The sequence below is a fragment of the Bombina bombina genome, chromosome 7 (assembly GCF_027579735.1).
Source record: "Bombina bombina isolate aBomBom1 chromosome 7, aBomBom1.pri, whole genome shotgun sequence".
NCBI lineage: Eukaryota > Metazoa > Chordata > Amphibia > Anura > Bombinatoridae > Bombina > Bombina bombina.
Genome location: NC_069505.1, coordinates 176,096,634 through 176,122,232, shown reverse-complemented (window position 1 = coordinate 176,122,232; position 25,599 = coordinate 176,096,634). Strand labels below are relative to the sequence as shown.

General features: G+C 38.6%; 1 protein-coding gene across 1 annotated transcript in view; it reads left to right on the top strand.

Moving 5' to 3' along the window:
- Nucleotides 1-25,599, top strand: part of SLC22A18 (solute carrier family 22 member 18) — a 209,266-nt gene that overhangs the window by 73,731 nt on the left and 109,936 nt on the right. Inside the window, exon 5 of the mRNA XM_053720433.1 lies at nt 24,770-24,885. Coding sequence (XP_053576408.1) covers nt 24,770-24,885 — 116 coding nt within the window. The remainder of the gene's footprint in view (nt 1-24,769; nt 24,886-25,599) is intronic.

Sequence of the window (25,599 nt, the reverse complement as noted above, 5' to 3'; positions counted from 1 at the left end):
TTTCATATAACTGCATGTAATAGACAATACTATAAAAGAAGAATATGCACAGATACTGATATAAAAATCCAGTATAAAACCTTTTAAAAACTTACTTAGTAGCTCCCAGTTCAGCACTGTTGATGAGGTTAGGCTGGGACACCCAGTGAAAGGGGTTGGGTAAAAAAAAGAGCAGACACTCCCCACCTCCCCCTTCCCTGCATATGAAAAGACAGATTATACAAACAGGAGCCAACAGGAGTCTGTAAACACATGTATATATCTGACATTGTGGGGCTTGGTTAGGAGTCTGAAAATCAGCACAATGTTCTTAAAAATAAGCAAAACTATACATTGTTATAAAAACTCTCCCAGATGGGCTATATAAATGGATCATCTACAAAACATTTCTGCAAAGAAAAATCTCGTGTATAATGTCCCTTTAATACACTTGAAGATCCTGTTCATTTCCATCTCTCCCTTCTTCCCTCTGTCATACATATTAAAGGACAGCAACGTCAAAATTAACCTTTCATGATTCAGCTAGAACATGCAATTTTAAACAACTTTACAATTTACTATTTTATTTATCTAATTTGTTTTGTTCTCTTAGAATCCTTGTATCCTTTGTTGAGTAGCATACCTAGGTAGCCTTAAGAGCAGCAATGCATTATTGGGAGCTAGCTGCTGATTGGTGGCTGTACATATATGCCACTTGTCATTGGCTCAGCCAATGTGTTCAGCTAGCTCCCAGTAGCTCATTGCTGCTGCTTCAACAAAGGATAACAAGTGAATTAAGACTTTTTTTATAATAGAAGTAAATTATTTAATGTCCCTTTAAGCACAAGGGCTTTATGCAAAAAGTGTTTTCCTGAATAGCCAAAAGAAAATACAGGACAAATACATTGTCCAATATACAAAAGAAAGGCAGCAAGTTTTCAAGCAGCGTTAAAAAAAAACAATCAGAGAAATTGGGGTGTTTTTATTTTGAGGGGTTTCAGGTGTTTCAATCATTTTTAAAATTTCCCGTATTTTTTTCTGTAACATAAGGTGCCCTGCGTGCGCCTAAAGATATTAAAAAGATGAAATCTATAACCTGGAGCAGAAATAAAATGAAGTGTATAGAAGAGCTTTCTTGTGCACTGCTGTCTGACACTATTTCCTCCGTGTGCTCACTAACAAGTAGGCGATAAAGATTTGCTTTTTGAAAACATCCCACCTAATATGGCTGCTAACAACGTGAAATATTGTCAGCATGTATATTTACCTGCAACTAGCCACACATATGAACCACTTGATTTAGAATAATGGCTTAAAGGGATTTGAAATACAATTTTAAACGACATTTCTATTTACTTCTATTATTTAATTTGCTTCATTTTTCAGATATCCTTTGTTGAAGAAATAACAATGCACATGGGTGAACCAATGTGCAGCCACCAATCAGCAGTTACTGAGCCTATCTATATATGGTTTTTGACAGAGGATTTCAAGAGAATGAAGCAAATTAAATAATAGAATTGGAAAGTTCTTTAAAATTGCATGAGCTTTCTAAATCATAATCATAAATAAGTTTTTCTATGGAGATTTTGCAACAACAGAAAATCACAAAACAAGGAGCGGCACACATAAAAACAATTAGAATAGCAAGCTTAAGTAAAAGGATTAGTAGCAAGTTAGTATTGCAGCACACATAAAACAGTGTTAAGCCTTTTACAGTACAAAATACTCCTTTTTTTTTTTTTTTTTTTTTAATAATTTTTATTGAGGCATATAAAGTTTTGACATACAAACACAAGAAAAATGGTGTCAAATAAAAAATAAAACTATAACATAAATTGTACTGATTTCCAGTATAAGAATAATCGGTTGTATATCTTATTTAGAGTCCCAAATCAAAAGAAAACCTCATATTTTTTTTGTTTTTTAACGCTTTTCCAATGGTTAATTAGTACTGAAACAATATATAAATATACTCATCAAATTAAACAATAGCATCAAAATCGAAAAGTACCTTTAAATAGAGACAAATAAACATAGCACAACATATCATATATAAGGATTTTGCAGTCGTATGAAAAATAGCATCGACAACCTAACATCTCTAGTGACTGTCTAATAAAGGTCAAACTAGTGCTAAATCAACGTGTCTAAACCAACAAAGTTTCTTGAAGTATTTGGGGAATTGGGGATAGCCTTGTCTTTAAGCGTAAGAAGTACTTATGGACAAAAGGGGGAAAAGAAGAGAAAAAAAAAACACACACACACACACAGGTAATCAGGACCAGCTCTAGATTGATAGATCCGCAGGAGACCCACTAGCAACCCTCAACCCCCTCCTCCAGACATTGTCTCTATGCTTCCCAACACATACAATGCATTGTGATATTGTTATTGGCAGCGAACACTGCACTTTCCATAGTTTCAAGGTGCGCCATAGTGGACTTGACCTGACTCCACCTTGGGCCCTTAGATTGGAGCCAAGCCCTAGCTATGTTTAATTTAACAGCCATTAAAATGTATATACATAGAAACTTTAGATGTCTAGGCATTTTACTAGAAATCAAATGAAATAATGCTGAAGCTGGGCGGTTTACCTCTAGCATTCCCAATTTAACACAGTAGTACAGAGCCCTATTCCAGATTCTTTGAATCTTTGGACACTCCCACCACATATGCAGGGGAGATCCCACTTTGCCACAACCCCTCCAACATAGGGGGGAATTAGATTTAGATATCTGGAATAGTCATAGGGGGGTATAGTGCCATTGCGTTAGAATCTTAAAATAAAGCTCAAAGTATGTGGTACCATGAACTGCACTTTTAGTCAATAGAGTTGCAGACCTCCAGGACTCCTCCGGAGCCCCGAATTGCAAAGCTCCTTCCCAATGCCTAATGTAGAAAGAATTGTTGTATACAGGTGCTTGAATAATAGCAGTATAAGCATAGGAAAACACCCTTGACGTAAGTATTTTAGAGTCCCAACGTTTTTCCCATGTGGTTTGGGGCCTCAAAGGAGTGGCGGCAAACCCCCAAGATCTTAAAAAATTTCTCATTCTAAAAAATTTAAAGTTCATCAGAGGCAAAGCGGGGAATTGAGATTGAAACTGAGTGACGGTGATCAGGCCAGCATCTGTAAAAGATCTTGTATGGTCTTAATACCTAGAAGTTCCCATTCCAAAGGATGCGAGTCCACTAAAGCATGTAGTAAGCCAGAAATAGGATGGATTGGGGAGGGATGTGGAGCAATTCTATCTTTGTGATGGATTTTATCCCAAAATTTCAGGTTAGAAGATATAATATAGTTCGTATTTATTCCTGATTTTCTAGTGTGTCTCGGGATCCATATCAAGTCTTGGAGACTAACTCCCTGTGGAAGAGACGCCTGTTCGATTTCTGCCCATCTACTATCAGGTGAGATCTTACCCCATGCCGAAATGTGGGCCAAATGCGATGCTTCATGGTATGCTGCTATATTAGGGGCAGCTGCCCCTCCAGCCAATATTGGGTAGGACATAATTCTCATCGCCACTCTAGGCCATTTATGTTTCCAAATGAAATTATTACACATACTCTGAAAATGTGAAATGATACCCTTGGGTATAGGAAGAGGAAGACATCGAAAAAAATAGGTCAATTTTGGGAGTAGGTTCATTTTAATGGCAGCCACTCTGCCCCACCAGGACAAATTTGGTGAATCCCATCGTACAAAATAATCTTTGAATTTGCGTAGTAAGGGTTGAAAATTGGAGGTAATAATAGGGCAGCGGCTCCATCATAAGGGCAAAGAGCAAAGGGGAGAGAGGACACCCCTGCCGGGTGCCATTTGTTATTTTAAATTCGGGAGATAAAAAACCAAGACCTCTCACTCTGACAGAAGGGTTGGAATACAATGCTAAGATCTTAGTACAAATAGAAGGTGTGAACCCAAAATGTAGAAGTACCTCTTTCATATATAGCCAGTCGACCCGGTCAAACGCTTTTTCGGCATCTAGTGATACCGCGACGCATGTTTGACCGAGCCAACCTGCTTCAAAAAACACATTTAGCAGTCTCCTCCAGGGTGTGTAAATCTGTGTACTGCCTTCAAATAAAGTATTCATTTTTGTGTTCACTGCTTGACCCCCAACACTGTGCCTTGTCACGTCTTTGGGGGGGATTTACTGTATGCTGCCTGTGCCTCTGGAAGGGAAGATCTACTAAACGGCGGCTTAACCCTTTTATGCTTGGGGTGCCGTAACAATTGGTGGCAGCAGTGGGATTGTTCCCACAGCCAGAAGGACAGCTACAGGAGACATTTTGTGGATTTACAAGTTGGGGGCAACGCATGTCCCAGTACAGCGACCCTAAAAGCAACAGAATGGAACCAGCAGTGTTATATGAGGAGGAGGACCTGGATGGCCGGGATGCATTAAGGAAAGGCATCTGGTACCAGGCCCTGGATAATGTACAATACCAGCAGGGTAAAGTCTCCCCAGTGAAGAGCAGCGGTTGCAGAAGCAAGTGGCCCTGTGGATGTCCTTCCTGGGAGTGCAGCCCCTGGAGGAATGGGTGAAGGAACTAGAGCACCGGGTATGGCAGGAGCTATGGCTGGAGGATGCCTACCAGGCACTCTGGTGGTATATGGCACAGTATATGCCCTGGACAGCCGAGCATGACAAACCAGAGGGAGAGCAAGACCTGGCTCACCTAGCAACCCTGGAGTGGGAACTGGAGCAGGACTACTGAGATCTCTTCCACTCCATTGGGAAGGCTCAGCAGGACAGCAAGGTGACAGACCCAGATCCAGACCCATTCAGCTGGGAAGATATTGTGGCGATTTACTGGGAAGAAACCCAGGTTGCCGGTGGAGATGGGACCGAGTTCCTGCAGGGAATTGGGAGCCCAGTCTCCATTCCCCAGCGGCAGGCTGAGTTACAGGGGGCAGAGACAGTTGGTCCTGTCCCCCAGCAGCATAGTGAATTGAAGGGAATTGGGAGCCCAGTCTCCATTCCCCAGCGGCAGGCTGAGTTACAGGGGGCAGAGATAGTTGGTCCTGTCCCCCAGCAGCAGAGTGAATTGAAGGGAATTGGGAGCTCAGTCTCCATTCCCCAGTGGCAGACCGAGCTACCGGGGGCAAAAACGGTCGGTCCTGCTCCCCAACAGCAGTGTGTGTTACAGGGAATAGAGAGCCTAGTCTCCTTTCCCCAGCAGCAGGACTCGGTATTGGGAGCAGAGACAGTCGGTCTCCCTCCCCCGCTGCTGGAAGTTTGTATGGGAGAGGAGCTTGTTACCCCCTCTCCCCAGCGGACATACCCAGGGGAGAGGGTAAGCCCCACAACCGTGAAGATGGGACTGTGGTCTCTGCACTTACAGCAGAGAGGGTAGGGACGGTCGGTCCTGTCCCCCAGCAACAGGGCTGTTTAGGCAAAGAGAAGACAGTCAGTCTTCCCCTCCAGCAGTGGGTATGTTCTATGAGAGAGGCAGAGGTCGGCCGGGTGAGTGATGCTCTGTTTGGGACAATTTGTTTGGGGTACTGTGTGGATACGGGCTTTGGGGGAATGGATCTATGGACTAACTTCAAAGTCAACCCATCTGGGGTCTCCTCCTGTGTTAGTCTCCTTCTGAAGTGGGAGATATGTGACGTGAGTCACCAAGATCTGAGGGCCTGTTATTGAACATTCTTTGGACTGGAAGTCATGGGCTTAAGGATACCCAGAGACTGCATGGAAATGTGGAAGTTTATATGCTGGACACCCCATGTGCTTTCATAACTCTGTCTTATGTCCATGTCACCCTGTATCCATAAATAAAGGATGGGTACAGAGTGTGAGTGCCCCTTGTGGGAGCAATTGTGACTCTATAAACCAAGTGGGCATAAAGGACTTTATAGTTAATAAGAGCTGTTATAATATTCTGTAATAAGATGTATTTTATTTTCGTTTCTAATCTGATTGTGTCTCAGGAGTCTGTCTGGGTAAACTGATTGTGTTCCTGTGTGATATGTTAACTAGACTGCCCAACGTCAGATTGTCTGAGTAAACTTTCTTCCCCAGTTAATTAACTTGATATGCTAATCTGTCTTACCTATGAATAGACAATTGTTAGAGGTTTGATGTATTGTTCATATGTTTTCTTTACTGTTTAACCAATGCCCTCTGTAACCTGAAGCCAGGGTGTATAAATCTGTGTACTGCCTTCAAATAAAGTATTCATTTTTCTGTTCACTGCTTGACCCTCAACACGGTGCCTTGTCACGTCTTTGGGGGGGATTTACTGTATGCTGCCTGTGCCTCTGGAAGGGAAGATCTACTAAACGGCGGCTTAACCCTTTTATGCTTGGGGGTGCCGTAACACCTCGTATTGTCAGGACTTTGCCGTCCCAGAGTAAAACCCACTTGATCCGACACCACCAAATATGGAATCAATTTATTGAGATGCTCAGCCAAGATTTTTGCGTAGAGTTTGGCGTCTAAATTTAAAAGGGAAATTGGCCTAAAATTAGGACAAGCCTCTGGAGGCTTTCCAGGTTTAGGCAGAGTTATTATAGATGCCTGAAGAAATTAATTTGGAAAATACCCCAATTTTTCAGCTGAGTTAAAAACTTGTGTCAATATAGGTGTTAAGCAATCACTAAAAGTTTTATAGAAAACATCCGAGTAACCGTCCGGTCCCGGTGTTTTACGTGGTTTTAGAGACAAAATGGCTGTTTTAACTTCTCCTACAGACATTGGGGTTTCCAAAGCCGTGATATGATGAGGAGTAAGTTTGTGCAGGGGTAGAGTTGACTTGATCTCCCGAGAGTCGCAAATTATATAACTGAGAATAATATTGGGCAAATTCTAGACCTATATCCTTAGGGTTAGTCACTTTACGGCCCCCAGTGATCAAATAAGGAATTCTGGATTGGGCTGTCCTTTCACGCAGCTTCCTAGCTAGCAAATCGTCAGGTTTGTTACCTTTAGAGTAAAACAATTTCTTGTTTTCCCGCAACCTATCCTGCACAATATGCTTAGTTTCTGCTGTACTAAAGAAATTTTTGGTAAGAGGGATGGATCTAAGGATAATTTGTGTCCTTCTTTTAAAGATCTGAATTCTATATGTAGTTGGGCCAAAGAGACTGAGGTCTCTTTACGAGTTTGTGCTTGAAGTTTGATAAAAAGACCTCGTAAATATGCTTTGAGCGCTCCCCATAGAAGGAAATCATCAACATCCCCTCTATCATTTAACTCGAGGAACATTTTTATCTCTGACTCAAAACTCTCTATCTTCCCCAGAATCGACAACAAAGAGTCAAGCAAGCGCCAAGGGGGTCTAGGAGTGGTAGTTGAGAGCCCAGACAGTTGTATAGATACTGGACTATGATCAGACCAGGTTACTTCCCCAATTGATGAGTCCTTGATTTTATCTAAAAGCCAAGGATTACTGAAAAAGAAGTCAATCCTGGAATAAGAATCATGAACCGGAGAATAAAATGTGAAGTCTTTACTGTTAGAATTAAAGGAACGCCATACATCGAAAAGATTGACCTGAGTTAATAGAGTAAAGAATTTTTTCGACATATCAATAGTGGCTTTATCAATTAGCTTGTTGTTAGGAAGCCTCTTATCTATCTTAGGGACAAAATACTCCTTTAATAGGTGGTTTTATCCTCTGTATGGTCGATATGCTGCTCCTTCTTAGCCCACTGTTGTGTGCTCCGTGACTGAAAAAAATCTTGTGTCAGATGTATCTGTAAAACAGAACAAATGGTGCGCAACACAGTGCACAGAAGATCTAAGTGTAATATTAAAAGCACCACTTTATTAAAAGGCAAATAAAACGATACACTCACAAGGATACCCTCAAACATATGACGCATGTGAGTGCAGTGTTTAACAAGTTGGTCCCCTCAGAGCCGTTTCGACAGAAATCCACACTAGGGCAAGTTCGTATCAGACTCCTGTATTTGCAACAAGTCCCCAGATAATACGTGTGTCTCAAGTAACAGCTAATCTATAAAAAGCCAGTTGTCCCTGTAACAGTCGTCCCCAAACATTCAAATCAAATCCTACGGCAACAGCTGACTTTTACCTGGGTTTATCCACTTTCATTGATGACAGTTGTATGCTGTTACCTACATGCATGCTTTGTAATATGATTGCTAACTGTGAACACAGCCCTGATTATATACGGTATATATATATATATATTTTTTTTATAATTAAAATGTTACTAATAAAAAAATTTTCACATTGTTATTATTTCTGTCTTTACATTTAAAAAACCTGTAATTTCATAAGGGCGTGTAGACTTTTTATATTTCCTGTATATGGCAGCAATGTTTGTAACAATGCTTGCTCAAGACGTGCATATTTCTGAGCGTATCTTGGTATGCTCTTATTTAACCTCTTCCCGCCGTTAGGACGTTCCATGCCGTCCTAACTGCGCTGGGCTTTATCGCCTTTAGGACAACATGGAAGTCCTAACCGTTTGGCTGTGCTGAAGCCATAGCCGCTTCCTAAATGGGATAGCGAGCTGGAGGGCGTGCCTAGTGTTATAGGCAACCCCCCCTGACCCAACTCCATCATTGAAATCATGCAATCGCATGAACGATTGTGTGATTTCAATTTGTACTAATTTGTTTACATCAGAACTTAGTTCCAATGAAGACAAATGATTACCAACAGGGAAGAGTTTGAAGAGATGAGAAACATTTCATAATAAAAGTAAATCAGAACTTTTTTTAATTGTATCTTCTATCTGAATCTTAGAAGTTAGACCTGTGCGCGGGAGAGAAATTCGGTTCGACTGAAGCTTTTGTAATGAATATTCAAAAAGCTTTGTTTTTAGAATATCCGTTGCCCGGGCTATTCTGTATTCGTCTTGTTTTAAAGAAAACAAATACTAAATATTCATGGAACATTTTCATTAGTTTTCATTAAGCAAATGTAAATGTTCCTTTGCTAGAGGTGAAACGTTCACCTGTAGTGTTAAATGATAACGTTAGCGTTCTAGAGAGCTGCGCTTTTCCTACATAGAGTCCTGGAGTTTAAAGCGGCAGATCCCAGAGTCTGCGCAAAACAGCCTTCATCTTCATTATAGGCCCTGGTATCCACCTCGCTAAGCCTCCTACTATCATGCCCTGGGGGGTCTGTGAGGAATGATTGGGATTAGCTCAGCTCTCCAGAGCTCTACAGGTATTTTAACCCCCTAATGTAATTTAAAGGAAAAGAATGAATACTGTAGGATTTCTTCAGAATTTATTAATTTTCTTTAAAGGGATAGTCAAGTCAAAACTAAATGTTCATGATTCAGATAGAGCATGCATTTTTAAACAACTTTACAATTTACTTTTATCATCAAATTTGCTTTTGATTTTTTTGGTATTCTTAGTTGAAAGCTAAACCTAGGTAGGCTCATATGTTAATTTAAAAAGCCCTTGAAGGCCGCCTCTTATCTCAATGCATTTGGCAGTTTTCACAGCTAGAGGGTGTTAGTTCATGTGTGCCATATAGATAACATTGTGCTTACGCCCATGGAGTTACTTTTAAGAGGGCACTGATTGGCTAAAATGCAAGTCTGTCAAAAGAACTAAAATAAGGGTCAGTATGCCGAGGCTTATATACAAGGTATTCACAGAGGTAAAAAGTATATTAATAGAACTGTGTTGGTTATGCAAAACTGGGGAATGGGTAATAAAGGGATTATCTATATTTATAAACAATAGCAATTCTGGAGTAGACTGTCCCTTTAAATTTTCATTGTGCATTTTTTAGAAAACAACACAAATATCTGTGTTTCGTTAACGAATTTTAATTCATAACAAAAAAAATGCACGTCTGATTTTATCCCTTTTATTATTTACATTGAAGGCAGATTAACCCTATAACGGCATGTCCCAGTTACTGCATACTAATGAGCATCAGAAGATGATGTAATTGATGTCCGCAGCTCTGATTAGTATGAAAACTTCTGCGTGTGATATTTTAGCTGTTACAGATCAGCATTGTTGATAGTTTTTCAGTTCCTAACCGCACATAAGAGAAGTTATTATTCTGTGTACAATCCATTGCCCACCAGATTACATTTCTTACTTTCTTTCTGAAGAAAATCGCTTATTTTGTTAAGCTGCATCATACACAAAGAATGTTGCTGCACTTGTCTTCCCACTCTGATTTATTTTCTTAGCCACGTTGTTTTATATTATAGCTATTGATGTTTCACATCTGCATGTTGTTTACAAAAATTGTGTTGGAAAATCCTTTTGTAAAATATCACGGGGGGGGGGGGGGGTTAGATACAAAGTCCCACTCTAATTTCTGTAATATTTATGTTTAATATTGGAACACAAGTATATTAAAGGGACAATAAAGTCAAAATGAAACTTTCATATTTATACACAGCGTGCAATTTCAAAAACTTTCCAATTTAATTTGATCAAATTAGTTTTGTTCTTTTGGTATTCTTTACCGAAAAGTAAATCTTGTAGTGGTGTTTTACATAGTTTTACATAGTTGCATACACTGCTGCCATTGAGATCCTATGTATCTACCTAGATTTAATCTTCAACAAAGGATGCCAAGGGAACAAAGCAAATTTGATTATTAATTTTAATTGGAAAGTTGTTTAAAATGATATGCTCTGTCTAAACCTTCACTGTTGACTGTGTTGCAGAAAATGTTTCCTTAAAAGGACATAACACCCCAAAATTTTCTTACATTGTTCAGAATCATACACTGTCAGAAAAAAGGGTACGGTTGGATTCCGTTTGTGAACACTTAGGGTACAACTGCTGTGGTTGTACCCTCAGTGGATCATAATTACACCTTAAGGAACTAATATGCACCATTTAGCGGTAAATAAGGTACAAATATGTTTCCAACTGTCAAAGGGTCCATGTCTGTACCATTTAATCCCCCCCAAAAGGTACAATCACTTGTGTGACTAAAAGGTTGAGGGGGATGGGTGGTTCAAGGCTGCCAAACCCTGCAAGTTCATATCATTTGTACAGCTCAATTATTCATATTCACATAACTGTCAGTCACCCAAAATGAATGCAACATACATGTTGTACAGCAAAATAATTATGTTCAATTGTTGTTGGTAATATGCAAGAAGTGGGCAAAGAAAAAAAAAATACTTAATAACCCATACATTCAATGATACTGTGTTGCTGGTTCTAAATAGCAAACAAGCACTTAACATTTTAATGTTTATATTCAGAGCATCAAGATGTTAATCAATTTGTTTTAAACTCTATAAAAGAGCTGTTTAAGAACCAGTTTTAAAAAAATAAAATAAAATTGTAACCGTTCCCCAGTCACATACATGGACATTGTATTACACGCCCTAGCGCCATCTGTTGGTTGAAAGTTCATTGACATGTGCTCCATCTATTGGTAGCAGGTTCATCACCAAAATGTGTACTGGGGAAATAGACTATTTTGCATATATTTTGCATAGAGTGACAATTTAATGTATAGTTGTGTTTTATCGTATATCCCTCCCCCGAATCCCCCTTCTTTTCGTTAGTTATATTTTATTATTATGTTGTTTTCTATATTTATTTTCTATATTTATGTTTTATGTGGCATGTCACCCTAAATTAAATGGGGTGTGTTTAGAGTCTAATACAGAGTGATTTAAAACACATTGCACGTATTCAGCATTGCACCAGCAGCTCACAAGAGCTGCTGGTGTAACGCCTCCCCCTGCAGACTCGCGGCCAATGGGTTGCCAGCATGGGGTGTCAATCAACCCGATCGTACTCGATCGGGTTGATTTGTGGTGATTCCTGTCTGCCTGCTCAGAGCATAACTTGTGTTTCAGGCGAGTCTAAATACTCGCCAGAAACACGGGCCGTCAAGCTCCATTCGGAGCTTGATAGATAGGCCCCATTGAGTAGTTCTTTTTGGAACTGGTTGTTTAGCCTGGTTCTTTCAGGTGGTTCTGTAGCAGTCTTTGGATTTGCTATTTGGCTACAGTATCCAAACTTTTTTAAAACCTGCAATGTGGCTTGTAATACTGTCTGAAAAAGTACACAATGAATGCATATTTGAATGTTATATAATACATTTAATGGAACAGCATTTGTAATTGTAATATGCTGTGCTGAGTACAAATTTAAAAATTAGGGAAAAATGCAGCTAGGCATCAGTCCAATAGGGGGCGCTTCCTAAGTATATACCACTATACGCATATATAAATAATAATTGCTATATAGTATACATAAACAATAAACAATGAATTAGTCAGAAAATAATAAAAAAACAACCATATATCACAAAACAAATATTGACACAAAAAAATAAAAAAATATTGCAATAATAAAGTCTTAGGGTTCCAATGTTGTGGCCGCTCTCTGATACAGGATGGTCAATCCCTGGGATGCGAAATTATGAAGAAAAAAAAGAGAGACAAAGGCGCCAACATGGCCTAGTACCGTCAGGCTGAAGGATGTTAGAATATATGAGATAGGGTACTCACAAACACAGCGCACCCAATAGTGCTAGTGGGGCAGACTGGAATAGTAGTCCAGCTCACTTCAGGAAGGTACACAGGGCACATAGACGTGGGCTTGATCAGCAATACGACAACAGTGTCTGTAGGGAGTCACAAAAAAGAGCTACCATAGCTTAGTACAGTCCAATCAGGTGTAAAGATAATATAAAGTCACACTTACGAAAAGTACTGCACCTCCAGGTGCAGTAACAGCAAGCTGGGACTTCTCAGTCGCCCAGTGGACCACTCTCTTGGCAAACAGAATCCTCGCCAAAAACACTCCAAAAACCAGCGTGAAAATATTCCAAACAGCAGCAAGTGTATCATAAAAACATATATCTTTATTTAAAAACAAAGCAACATGTTTCTCAGGCTATTCATAGTTTTAATCAACTTTTCAATTTACTTTTATCATCAAATTTGCTTTTTTCTCTTGGTATAATTAGTTGAAACTAAAGCAAGGTAGGTTCATATGCTAATTTTTAAGCCCTTGAGGGCTGCCTCTAATCACATGCTTTTTAGATTGCTTTTCACAACAAGAGACTTGATAGTTCATGTAGGCCATATAGGTAACACTGTGTTCGGGCACAGAAAGGTATTTAAGATTTAGCACAGCACAATGCTTAATGCAAATCAATAGAAAATAAATAAATAGTCATGTGATCAAGGGTTTGTCAGAAGGTCCTTAGATACAAGGTAATCACAGATGTAAAAAGTATATTAAAGGGACAGTCTAGGCCAAAATAAACTTTCATGATTCAGATAGAGCATGTAATTTTAAACAATTTTCCAATTTACTTTTATCACCAATTTTGCTTTGTTCCCTTGGTATTCTTAGTTGAAAGCTTAACCTAGGAGGTTCATATGCTAATTTCTTAGACCTTGAAGGCCCCCTCTTTTCAGAATGCATTTTAACAGTTTTTCACCACTAGAGGGTGTTAGTTCACGTGTTTCATATAGATAACACTGTGCTCGTGCACATGAAGTTATCTGGGAGCAGGCACTGATGGGCTAAACTGCAAGTCTGTCAAAAAAACTGAAATAAAGGGGCAGTTTGCAGAAGCTTAGATACAAGATAATCACAGAGGTTAAAAGTATATTAATATAACTGTGTTGGTTATGCAAAACTGGGGAATGGGTACTAAAGGGATTATCTATCTTTTAAAACAATAAAAATTCTAGTGTAGACTGTCCCTTTAATATAACTGTGTTGGTTATGCAAAACTGGGGGATGGGTAATAAAGGGATTATGTATCTTTTAAAACAATACAAATTCTATTGTAGACTGTCCCTTTAAGTACAGGCTATATAAAAGTGGTGTAAACATATTCAGCAGAATAGATGACATTCCCAGTGGGAGGTTGGAGAGATAAACAATAAAATGTTAATTTCCAATTGTTCTGTCAGAGGGCATGATATTTAAAACCTCACTGCTCATCTAAGAAGTCTTGTCGCTACAGCGAGGCCCTTAAAAAAAATGGTAGAAACATGAATTTTATCTTGAGAAATGTTTGTTGATATGTAGTGTTATTTATGTGAAACAGAGACCCTTACATTACAAGGTCTGTCTCTCTCTCCCTCTCTCACCTCTCTCTCTCTTCATCTCTGTCTGACCCCCTCTCTCTTTCTCTCTATGTCTCTCTCGCCCCTCTGTCTCTCTCTCTGTCTCTCTCTCTCTCTCTTTGTCTCTCTCTGACCCCCTCTCTCTTTCTCTCTCTCTCTCTCTCTCTCTCTCTCTCTCTCTTTCTCTCTCTCTCTCTGTTTCTGACTCTCTCTCTCTCCCTGTCTCTCTCACTCTCTCCCCCTCTGTCTCTCTCTCTGTCTGTCTCTCTGTCTGTCTCTCTGTCTCTCTCCCCCTCTGTCTCTCTCACTCTCTCCCCTCTCCTCTCCCCTCTGTCTCTCTCTGTCTCTCCCCCCTCCTCTGCCTCTCTTTCTCCCGCTATGACTCTCTCTCCCTCCCTAAGTGCAGATAAATATTGTGTCTTTTCAAAATAACATTTTATTTATTTATTTACAGATCTAACTATGTTTTTTGAAAAGATGTGTAAATAAATAAAATGTTTTTTTTTTGTACAATGCCAGCTCCTCAACATTTATGAGGTTCCAGAATTTGGGTCTGAGTTTTCCTGAATTTGGGTCTGGGTCACAGGTGGGAGGTGGGCCCCAATCAGTGGTTTAGTAAGGGGCCCCACAATTTCTAGTTGTGGCCTGAGAATATATATATATTATTTTTTACAGTTGACAGCTGTCCCTAAAAACCATTGCACAGGAGATAAGGCAAACCTACTCGGGAATCTTAAGGAGTGTATCCCTGGACTAAAAATAATTTACTATTTGGGTAAAAAAGGGAGTTTTAAAGATTTTAAAGGATTTATTTAATATGCAGATCTTTTGCAGTGCAGTGAACAATTGTTAGGCATATTCTGTCGGGAAACGATTATAGCTGCGGCAGCGGCATACGGATATTTTTGGTCCCGGATTTATTAATGTTAAAGTGCAACAAATATCTGTGAAAAGTTAGAAAAAGGAGAGTGATTTGATCAGCGTAGATTACCACACAAACAATCAAATTAAGAGGATCTCCCAAAAGAACTCCTCAAAATAAGAAATAGTTAAAGGGACACTGAACCCAATTTTTTTATTTTGTAATTCAGAAAGAGCATGCAATTTTAAGCAACTTTCTAATTTACTCCTATTATCAATTTTTCTTCGTTCTCTTGCTATCATTATTTGAAAAAGAAGGCATCTAAGCTTTTATTTGGTTTCAGTACTCTGGAAAGCACTTTTTTATTGGTGGATGAATTTATCCACCAATCAGCAAGGACAACCCAGGTTGTTCACCAAAAATGGGCCGGCATCTAAACTGACATTCTTGCATTTCAAATAAAGATGCAAAGAGAATGAAGAAAATTTGATAATAGGAGTAAATTAGAAAGTTGCTTAAAATTTCATGCTCAATCTGAATCACGAAAGAAAATTTTTTGGTACAGTGTCCCTTTAATAAATAATAATTGATTGCGCAAAAAAATGCCAAAGGTGGGATGTGGATATAAGTGTAAGTGATTAATGTTATATAAAGCAATATAGTGGTTAAAGATACTTAAATGGGAATCTATTGATACAGGATCTTTTTGTGAAAAGAACGCTATGGGGCGATATTTATCAAGCTCCGTATGGAGCTTGATGCCCCGTGTTTCTGGCGAGCCTGTAGGCTCGCCAGAAACAGCAGTTATGAAGCAGTGGTCACAAAGACCGCTGCTCCATAACCTGTCTGCCTGCTCTGAGCAGGCAGACAGATATCGCCGGAAATCAACCCGATCGTGTATGATCGGGTTGATTGACACCCCCCTGCTGGCGGCCCATTGGCCGCGAGTCTGCAGGGGGCAGCGTTGCACCAGCAGCTCTTGTGAGCTTCTGGTGCAATGCTGAATACGGTGAGCGTATTGCTCTCCGTATTCAGCGAGGTCTGGCGGACCTGATCCGCACTGTCGGATCAGGTCCACCAGACTTTCATAAATAGGGGCCTATGTGTTTTTATTTTTTATGCAGTGTTAAATATTGTCTTGTTTGTAAGACTAAATAGAATGTTCAAAAATGAACTATTTCAAAATTAAATAGGGTTTTCAAAAGTGAACTTTAGTGAAAGAAATTTTTGGGTAATAAAAACATATATAAATGAATATGATTTTACTAAACTAGTGTAAAAATCTATAACAATTCAGAAAGTCAATACATGTATCCTCCCAAATAGGTTAAAATGTAATTTAATTCACAATATTGATACATATGCGGCCGCATAGAAACAATTATAAAATACAATAAGAAAAATTATTATAACAATGCTTGCTTAAAACATTTGGTAATAATAAAACATTTGGTAATAAACAGAGAACTTAAAGGGACATTAAACCCAAATTTTTTCTTTCATGATTTAGATAGAGAATACCATTTTAAACAACTTTCTAATTTACTTCAATTGTCTAATTTGCTTAATTCTCTTGATATTCTTTCCTGAAAAGCATATCTAGATAGGCTCAGTAGCTTCTGATTGGTAGCTGCACATAGATGCCTCGTATGATTGGTTCACCAATGTGCATTGCTATTTCTTTAACAAAGGATATCTAAAGATTGCAGCAAATTAGATTATAGAAGTAAATTGGAATGTTGTTTAAAATTGTTTTCTCTATCTGAATCGTGAAAATTTTTTTTGGGTTTAATGGCCCTTTAAAGGTCTCCTAGAATGGATCTTATAATAAAATTGTTCAGTATACAAAACTGATTGTTAGTAGAGGAACGTTCTGGTAAGTAGAGTAGCCAAATCCGGGGCCTCTTCATACGATGAAATCCCTCAGAATACCGCCACCGGGTTCTGCTAATGTGCAAGAGGCACTCCTTAATGCAGTATCTACAGCAGTGACGCTTAAGAGTATATCCGTACTCACATTCAGGTTTACGTTATCCAGCGTGGGTCCGTGGTATAGATGCAGTCTTAGATGTGATTATCTTCTCTATAGGATATAAAATGTATTCTTCAAACTACAAATATATCTCTCTGCTTATGACTCCAGTATGTTGGCTGGGGGGCAATAATCATGGTCTGATCGTTAATAACAAAAACAGACCCGAGTTTTAAGCCACACTAAACACAACTAACTGCTCGTAGCAGATGTACTGATCACAGCAGGTGTGTGCTTCCAAACGGAAACGGATAATCCCAATTTCCGTTTGGAAGCACACACCTGCTGTGATCAGTACATCTGCTACGAGCAGTTAGTTGTGTTTGGTGTGGCTTAAAACTCTGGTCTGTTTTTGTTATTAACGAGTATTGCCCCCCAACTAAAGTGCTAAAAATTACACTAACACCCATAAACTACCTATTAACCCCTAAACCGAGGCCCTCCCGCATCGCAAACACTAAAATAAAATTATTAACCCCTAATCTGCCGCTTCGGACATCACCGCCACTAGAATAAACATATTAACCCCTAAAGCGCCGTACTCCCACATCGCAAACACTAGTTAAATATTATTAACCCCTAATCTGCCGCCCCTAACATCGCCGCCACCTACATTATACTTATTAAGCCCTAATCTTCCGCCCCCAACGTCGCCACCATTATATTAAATTTATTAACCCCCTAAACCTAAGTCTAACCCTAACACCCCCTAATTGAAATATAATTGAAACAAATCTAAATAAAATTACTATAATTAACTAAATAATTACTATTTAAAACTAAATACTTACCTATAAAATAAACCCTAAGATAGCTACAATATAACTAATAGTTACATTGTAGCTATCTTAGGGTTTATTTTTAATTAACAGGCAAGTTTGTATTTATTTTAACTAGGTAGAATAGTTATTAAATAGTTATTAACTATGTAATAACTACCTAGCTAAAATAAATAGAAATTTACCTGTAAAATAAAACCTAACCTAAGTTACAATAACATCTAACACTACACTACAATTAAATAAATTAACTAAATTAAATACAATTAAATAAATTAAATTAGCTAAATCACAAAAAAACTAAATTACAGAAAATAAAAAACAAATTACAGATCTTTAAACTAATTACACCTAATCTAATAGCCCTATCAAAATAAAAAGCCCCCCAAAATAAGACAAAAACCCTAGCTAGCAATAAACTACCAATGGCCCTTAAAAGGGCCTTTTGCGGGGCATTGCCCCAAAGAAATCAGCTCTTTTACCTGTAGAAAAAATACAAACAACCCCCCAACAATAAAACCCACCACCCACACAACCAACCCCCAAATAAAATACTAACAAAACAAAACAAGCTCCCCATTGCCCTGAAAGGGGCATTTGGATGGGCATTGCCCTTAAAAGAGCATTTAGCTCTATTGTGGCCTAAAGTCCCTAACCTAAAAAATAAACCCACCCAATACACCCTTAAATAAATCCTAACACTAACCCCCGAAGATTCACTTACCGGGAGAAGTCTTCATCCAAGCAACAAGATGTCCTCAACGAATCGGGCAGAAGTGGTCCTCCAGACGGACAGAAGTCTTCATCCAGACGGCATCTTCTATCTTCATCCTTCCGGCGCGGAGCGGGTCCATCTTCAAGACATCCGACGCAGAGCATCCTTTTCAAACGACGGCTTCTTTGTAATGAATATCACTTTAAGTGACGTCATCCAAGATGGCGTCCCTTAGATTCCGATTGGCTGATAGAATTCTATCAGCCAATCGGAATTAAGGTAGAAAAAATCCTATTGGCTGATTGAATCAGCCAATAGGATTGAACTTCAATCCTATTGACTGATCAAATCAGCCAATAGGATTGAGCTCGCATTCTATTGGCTGTTCCAATCAGCCAATGGAATGCAAGGTCAATCCTACTGGCTGATCCAATCAGCCAATAGGATTTTTTCTACCTTAATTCCGATTGGCTGATAGAATTCTAACAGACAATCGGAATCTAAGGGACGCCATCTTGGATGACGTTATTTAAAGTTATATTCATTACGAAGAAGCCGTCGTTTGAAGAGGATGCTCCTCGTCGTATGTCTTGAAGATGGACCCGCTCCTCATCGGAAGGATGAAGATAGAAGATGCCGTCTGGATGAAGACTTCTGCCCATCTGGAGGACCATTTCTCTCCGTCTGGAGGGCCACTTCTGTCAGCTTCGTTGAGGACATCTTACCGCTTGGATGAAGACTTCTCCCGGTAAGTGAATCTTCGGGGGTTAGTGTTAGGATTTATTGAAGGGTGTATTGGGTGGGTTTATTTTTTAGGTTAGGGACTTTGGGCCGCAATAGAGCTAAGTGCCCTTTTAAGGGCAATGCCCATCCAAATACCCTTTTCAGGGCAATGGGGAGCTTAGGTTTTTTTAGTTAGTATTTTATTTGGGGGGTTGGTTGTGTGGGTGGTGGGTTTTACTGTTGGGGGGGTTGTTTGTATTTTTTTACAGGTAAAATTTCTGATTTCTTTGGGGCAATGCCCCACAAAAGGCCCTTTTAAGGGCTATTGATAGTTTAGTTTAGGCTTATTTTGGGTGGGCTTTTTTATTTTGATAGGGCTATTAGATTAGGTGTAATTAGTTTAAAGATCTGTAATTTGTTTTTTTATTTTCTGTAATTTAGTGTTTTTTTGGTGATTTAGGTAATTTAATTTAATTTGTTTAATTGAATTTAATGTAGGTAATTTATTTAATTGTAGTTTAGTGTTAGGTGTTATTGTAACTTAGGTTGGGTTTTATTTTACAGGTAAATTTGTATTTATTTTAGCTAGGTAGCTATTAAATAGTTAATAACTATTTAATAACTATTCTACCTAGTTAAAATAAATACAAACTTTCCTGTAAAATAAAAATAAACCCTAAGCTAGCTACAATGTAACTATTAGTTATATTGTATCTAGCTTAGGGTTTATTTTATAGGTAAGTAATTGTTTTAAATAGGAATAATGTAGTTAATGTTAGGAATATGTATTTAGATTTATTTAGATTATAGTTAAGTTAGGGGGTGTTAGGGTTAGACTTAGGTTTAGGGGTTAATAAATTTAATACAGTGGCGGCGATTTTGGGGGCGGCAGATTAGGGGTTAATAAGTGTAGGTAGGTTGCGGCGACATTGGGGGCGGCAGATTAGGGGTTAATAAAAATAATGTAGGTGTCGACGATGTTGGGGGCAGCAGATTAGGGGTTCATAAGTATAATGTAGGTGGCGGCGGTGTCCGAAGCGGCAGATTGGGGTTAATAAATATAATGTAGGTGTCGGTGATGTCGGGGGCAGCAGATTAGGGGTTAATAAGTGTAAGATTAGGGGTGTTTAGACTCGGGGTTCATGTTAGGGTGTTAGGTGTAAACATAACTTTAGTTTCCCCATAGGAATCAATGGGGCTTTTTGGCAGGTGTTAGACTTTTTCTCAGCCGGCTCTCCCCATTGATGTTTATGGGGAAATCGTGCACGAGCATGTACGACCAGCTCACTGCTGACTTAAGCAGCGCTGGTATTGGAGTGAGATATGGAGCAAAATTTTGCTCTATGCTCACTTCTTGTCTTTTAACGCCGGGTTTCTGAAAACCCGTAATACCAGCGCTGCAGGTAAGTGAGCGGTGATAGAGAACTGCTCGTTAGCACCGCATAGCTCCTAATGCAAAACTCGTAATCTGGCCGATAGAGTTCTTTCACAAAAAGATCCTGTATCAATAGAGTCCCATTTAAGTATCTTTAACCACTATATTGTTTTATATAACATTAATCACCTACACTTATATCCACATCCCACCTTTGGAATTTTTTGCACTATCAATTATTATTTATTATCAAATATCTGTGCAAAGCTATATATTTACGTATTTCACTTTTACACTAATAAATCCAGCACCAAAAATATCCGTATGCCGTTGCCCAAATCCATAATCGTTTCCTGACAGAATGCACGTGCCTAACTAATGTGCTAATAAAAAAACTACTTTAATACCCTTTAAAAAAAAATTCAGATCAACATGCTTTATATAAATCAACACTTTAAAGATATTTTAATTTTGGAACTTATTTTTTATTCATTTTTTGTTTCCTTATCAACAATCATATTATTTAATACTTTCACTTTGTGAAGTGACATTAAGCAGATCTCTGCTGTAAAAAGATTCCTTCTGTTTCCTTTACAGTAAGAAATTATTCCCTCAGGAAGCAGCTTTAATAGTCACACAATGTTCTACATTCTCTTCACTGGAGTCAATTTTCCCCACACACTGGTTTTTTTATTCATACAACAATCAAAGCTTGTGAATGCCTGTAGCAAAAGGCTGCAACAAGTGTTCCTTTGTGCGCAGAAGGGTGAGGCTACGGCTTTTCATGCATCTTCACAATCAGTATTATTCGCACACAGTAGAAGTGACATATGTTTAAAACATGGGGAAATCCCGTCATAAGTTTAACCTCTTGTAAGTGAATCTGGAATAAGATTGGGGTAAATATTCATATAACTACTGTCCCATTACTTGGACACGTGATCCTGTCAGTGCAAAATCTATCACGGGTCACAAAAACTTGCAAATGTAATGGAATGTATAATATAAAGCATTTGGCTTATATATGTGCCATATCTCTCATTCAGAGGGGGATTACATGGTATTTGTTGACTGTATTGTCCTCTTAAGGCTGATATAACGCTGTTTAAAGCACAATTGAGCTAAAAGAGGTTGTTCTTCTGTGCTAACTTACTATAGAACAAGCTATTAAAACATTCTCATGGCCGACTGTGCACTTCAATAGTCAGAAAAAGTAAATTATTACTCTTTGGGATTGGTCTCCCTAAGGGTAATGGGGGAAACCAGATATGGATTTTGTGTCCAGTATACTAAGGGGGAAATTTACCAAGCTGCAAAAGCAACTTGTGCCCCTTGCAATGCAGGTTCACTCCTGTAACCAGCAAGCTGCTATTTAAGATTCTGACTGTGGCTTACTAACCTCTCCACTACCTCAGAGGTGGCAGAATTACAACATCCTGGACTGATCTATCTGGACTGCTTAACATGCCCTGCTCTTGAGCAATTAGTTGCTTGAGAGCAGAGGGTGGGATTGCACAAGTAGTTGCTGCACTTTTGCCTGACAACATGGGCAGATGCATGCTCATAAAGTTGGGATTTATAAGGATTTGATTATTACTCACTGAAGAGGCCACATAAGATTTAAATATTTGGGGCTGTGTTGTATTTCACTCAGAGGGGGATTTTCATGTAGTTTTGGGCTATACTGCCGCTTTTGTAGAAAAGAGCAGACTAATACTCTAAAGGAAAGTTATTATGAGAATTTGAAGTAAATGGGGTCTATTTAACAAGGGCCGAATGGCCCATGTTCCCCTTGTTTCCCCGCGAGCCTTCAAGCTTGCCGGTAACAGGAGTTAGGGAGTTGCTCCTAAACTCATACGCCGCCTCTGAGGCTGCGTATAGCAATCCGCCCGATCATGTACAATCGGGCTGATTGACATCTCCTGCTAGCGGCTGATTGGCCACTAATCTGCAGGGGACGGTATTGCACCAGCAGTTCACAAGAACTGCTGATGCAATGATACATTTATCGATGTGTGGCAGATATGGTTCGCTATAGCGAATTATGTCTGTCCGCACATATATAAATAGACCCCAATGAGTTTATTTTATGTAGGGTTTTAATGTTGAAAAAAGTATTCTCATGCCTATCTCTTAACAAAACAAAGAGTTACATAAAAATCATAGCACCAGTCTTTATGAAATCTGGCATGTAGGTAGATTGTATTGTCTAGTAGGTGTCTTTTTATTTGGGGGGAAAATGAGAAGTGTTTGCTAAGAAATAAACATTTTTTGTGTGCTTATTTTGATATTTCTGTCATGCTCTTTAGAATCAGGCAGCTGAAAGAAAGTATTATAGATATGGGCAGTTGCAGAATTTGGCAGCAACGTTTATGTGATTTTTAGTCTCAACTATTGGTCATAATATTTCTATAGTCTGGAGGGCAGTAAGTTTGTGCAGCAGTGCATCATGTATATAAAGTATATAAGTCAGAGGACACACACACACTAACAACACACAATACACACAAACACAACTCCACACAACAAACTATTATAAAGGGTGATTGATTTTCATGGGTGGCAGGGGACATTTTTAAAAGTCAGGTGCTTAAAGGGACATTATACACTCATTTTTTCTTTGCATAAATGTTTTGTAGATGATCTATTTATATAGCCCATAAAGTTTTTTTTTTAAATAAATGTATAGTTTTGCTTATTTTTAAATAACATTGCTCTGATTTTCAGACTCCTAACCAAGCCCCAAAGTTTTATGTGAATACTGTCAGCTACCTTCTCCAGCTTGCTCCTGTTTGTGTAAAGGGTCTTTTCATATGCAAAAGAATGGGGAGGGGGGGGGAGTGTCTTATTTCCCACTTGCAGTGGGCTTTCCAGCTGCCTTTTCAACAGAGGTAAACTGAGAGCTTCTAAGTAAGTTTTTAAACAGTTTTATACTGGATTTTTATATCAGTATCTGTGCATCTTATTCTTTATAGTAGTGTCTATTACATGCAGTTATATGAAAATGAGTGTATAATGTCCCTTTAACTTCCATTTTAGAAATAAAGAGAGGAAGAACAGTGATCACATGATGGTGCATAGGAGCCTTTGCCCCTCCACGAGTTATGAGGGAAAATAGAGGTAAAAGGAAGAGCCACAATGCTGTTTTATAACAGTGATAGCCTATAAAGCAACTTAGGGGTAGATTTATTATAGTGCGAGTGGACATGATACGATACTGCTGGTGCAATGCCGCCCCCTGCAGATTCGCGGCCGCTAGCAGGGGGTGTCAATCAACCCGTATTCGATCAGGTTGATTTCTGTCCACGACCTCAGAGCAGGCGGACATGTTATGGAGCAGCGGTCTTTAGACACACACTCATACTATATGCATACTACACTCTATATAAATCACTGCACAGACACTATATACATACTGCACACTCACACTATATGCACACTACACACACACACTATGCACACACACTCATACTATACACTCACACTATATGCACACTACACACACACTAAAAAAACACATTACACCCACTATACACACTCACACTATATGCACACTACACACACACTAAAAGAACACACTACACACACTCATACTATATATATATATATATATACTACACTCTATATATTCCACTGCACACTCACACTATATACACTATACACAAAAAAAATAACTGGTGCGGTATATCCTTAAAATTTCAACTTTATTAAATCCATTTTAAAAATCTCCACCAAAGGGGGGGGGGGGGGTGGAGGAGGGAGAGAGAGAGAGAGAGAGAGAGAGAAAGAGAGAGAGAAAGAGAGAGAGAGAGAGAGAGAGAGAGAGAGAGATAATGTAATGATCAAAACACAGAATGCTTTCAGAAGAGTAATATAGAATGTTAAGTTTTCAGATATTTTTTATACTTTCACAGCCAAAACTATTTTCATTCATATTCAACACCAGTGGTCGGTATCATATAGTATTTAATTTTCTAATTCTTAATATTGCCACTAAAATGTATAACAGGTACAAAATGATTCTGTCATGTTCCTGGTTTTCTACTGCAGTGAATAACTGTATTGTACACAGGAAAAGAAAATTATTTGATTTTGTTTCTGTATAATTGTTTTATATAAAATGTCTTCCCAGTTGGTAAAAGATCTCCTACTATTTTCAAACATTGATAAATTTGACAGTGGAGAAATATTTATTTAATTTGTCACTTTAATCTTGAATTTGACCTCACAAAATGCATATTGGTCAAAAAGATATGAATAATATTTTTTCTTTTACCAGGCTTTACACACCGACGTGCATTTCACTTGTGGCAAGTATCATATGTTGCTTAATTGTGATGGTTTATATACCTGTGCAAACCAAAATAAAGCAACATGTATCCACATCTGATAAAAGTAAGTTTCATGTGCAATTAATAAATATTTCTTTATAAAGCACTAACATATTAAACAGCACTATTACATCAGATATAAAGTTGTAGAGGTTAGTGCAAAATATTGTTAACATTCTGGATCATGCAAATTTAAGATACTTTTCAATGTACTTCTATTATTAAATTTGTTTCATTCTCTTGGTACCCTTTGTTGAAAAGCATACTGAGATAGGCTCAGGAGCAGTAACATTCTACTAGGAGTTAGATGTTTATTGGTGGCTACGCACATATGCTTCTTGTCTCACCAAAAACTAGTTCAACTAGTTAACAGTGGCATATAGAACATCAAAAAGGAAGAAAGATTGTGAAACCCAAACGTATCTAGGTTCCACTAATTTCAAGCGTCCCCCACAAGCCTTTAAAAAAAAGACTGCAGCACTTACCGCACTCAAGGTCCAATGCTTGTGTGTACTTACCAGCCACAGCTTCCTTTTATGTTGAGGTTTTTTGTTATTCCTCTTATTACGGTGCTCCTATATTGGTTGCTCGCCGTTGTTACCAGTGGCACATTGCTGTTGTGGAGCTGACTTAGTAGTTAAACACATAGTTATATGCAAGCAAAAGTACAATAATAAAATTATCTAACAGATTGGATGTCCCTTTAAGGAACTCTTGAAATATTACAAACTAAAGACAAGTCTTGTTGATCGGGGGCCAGGAGGTCCATATATTAGGT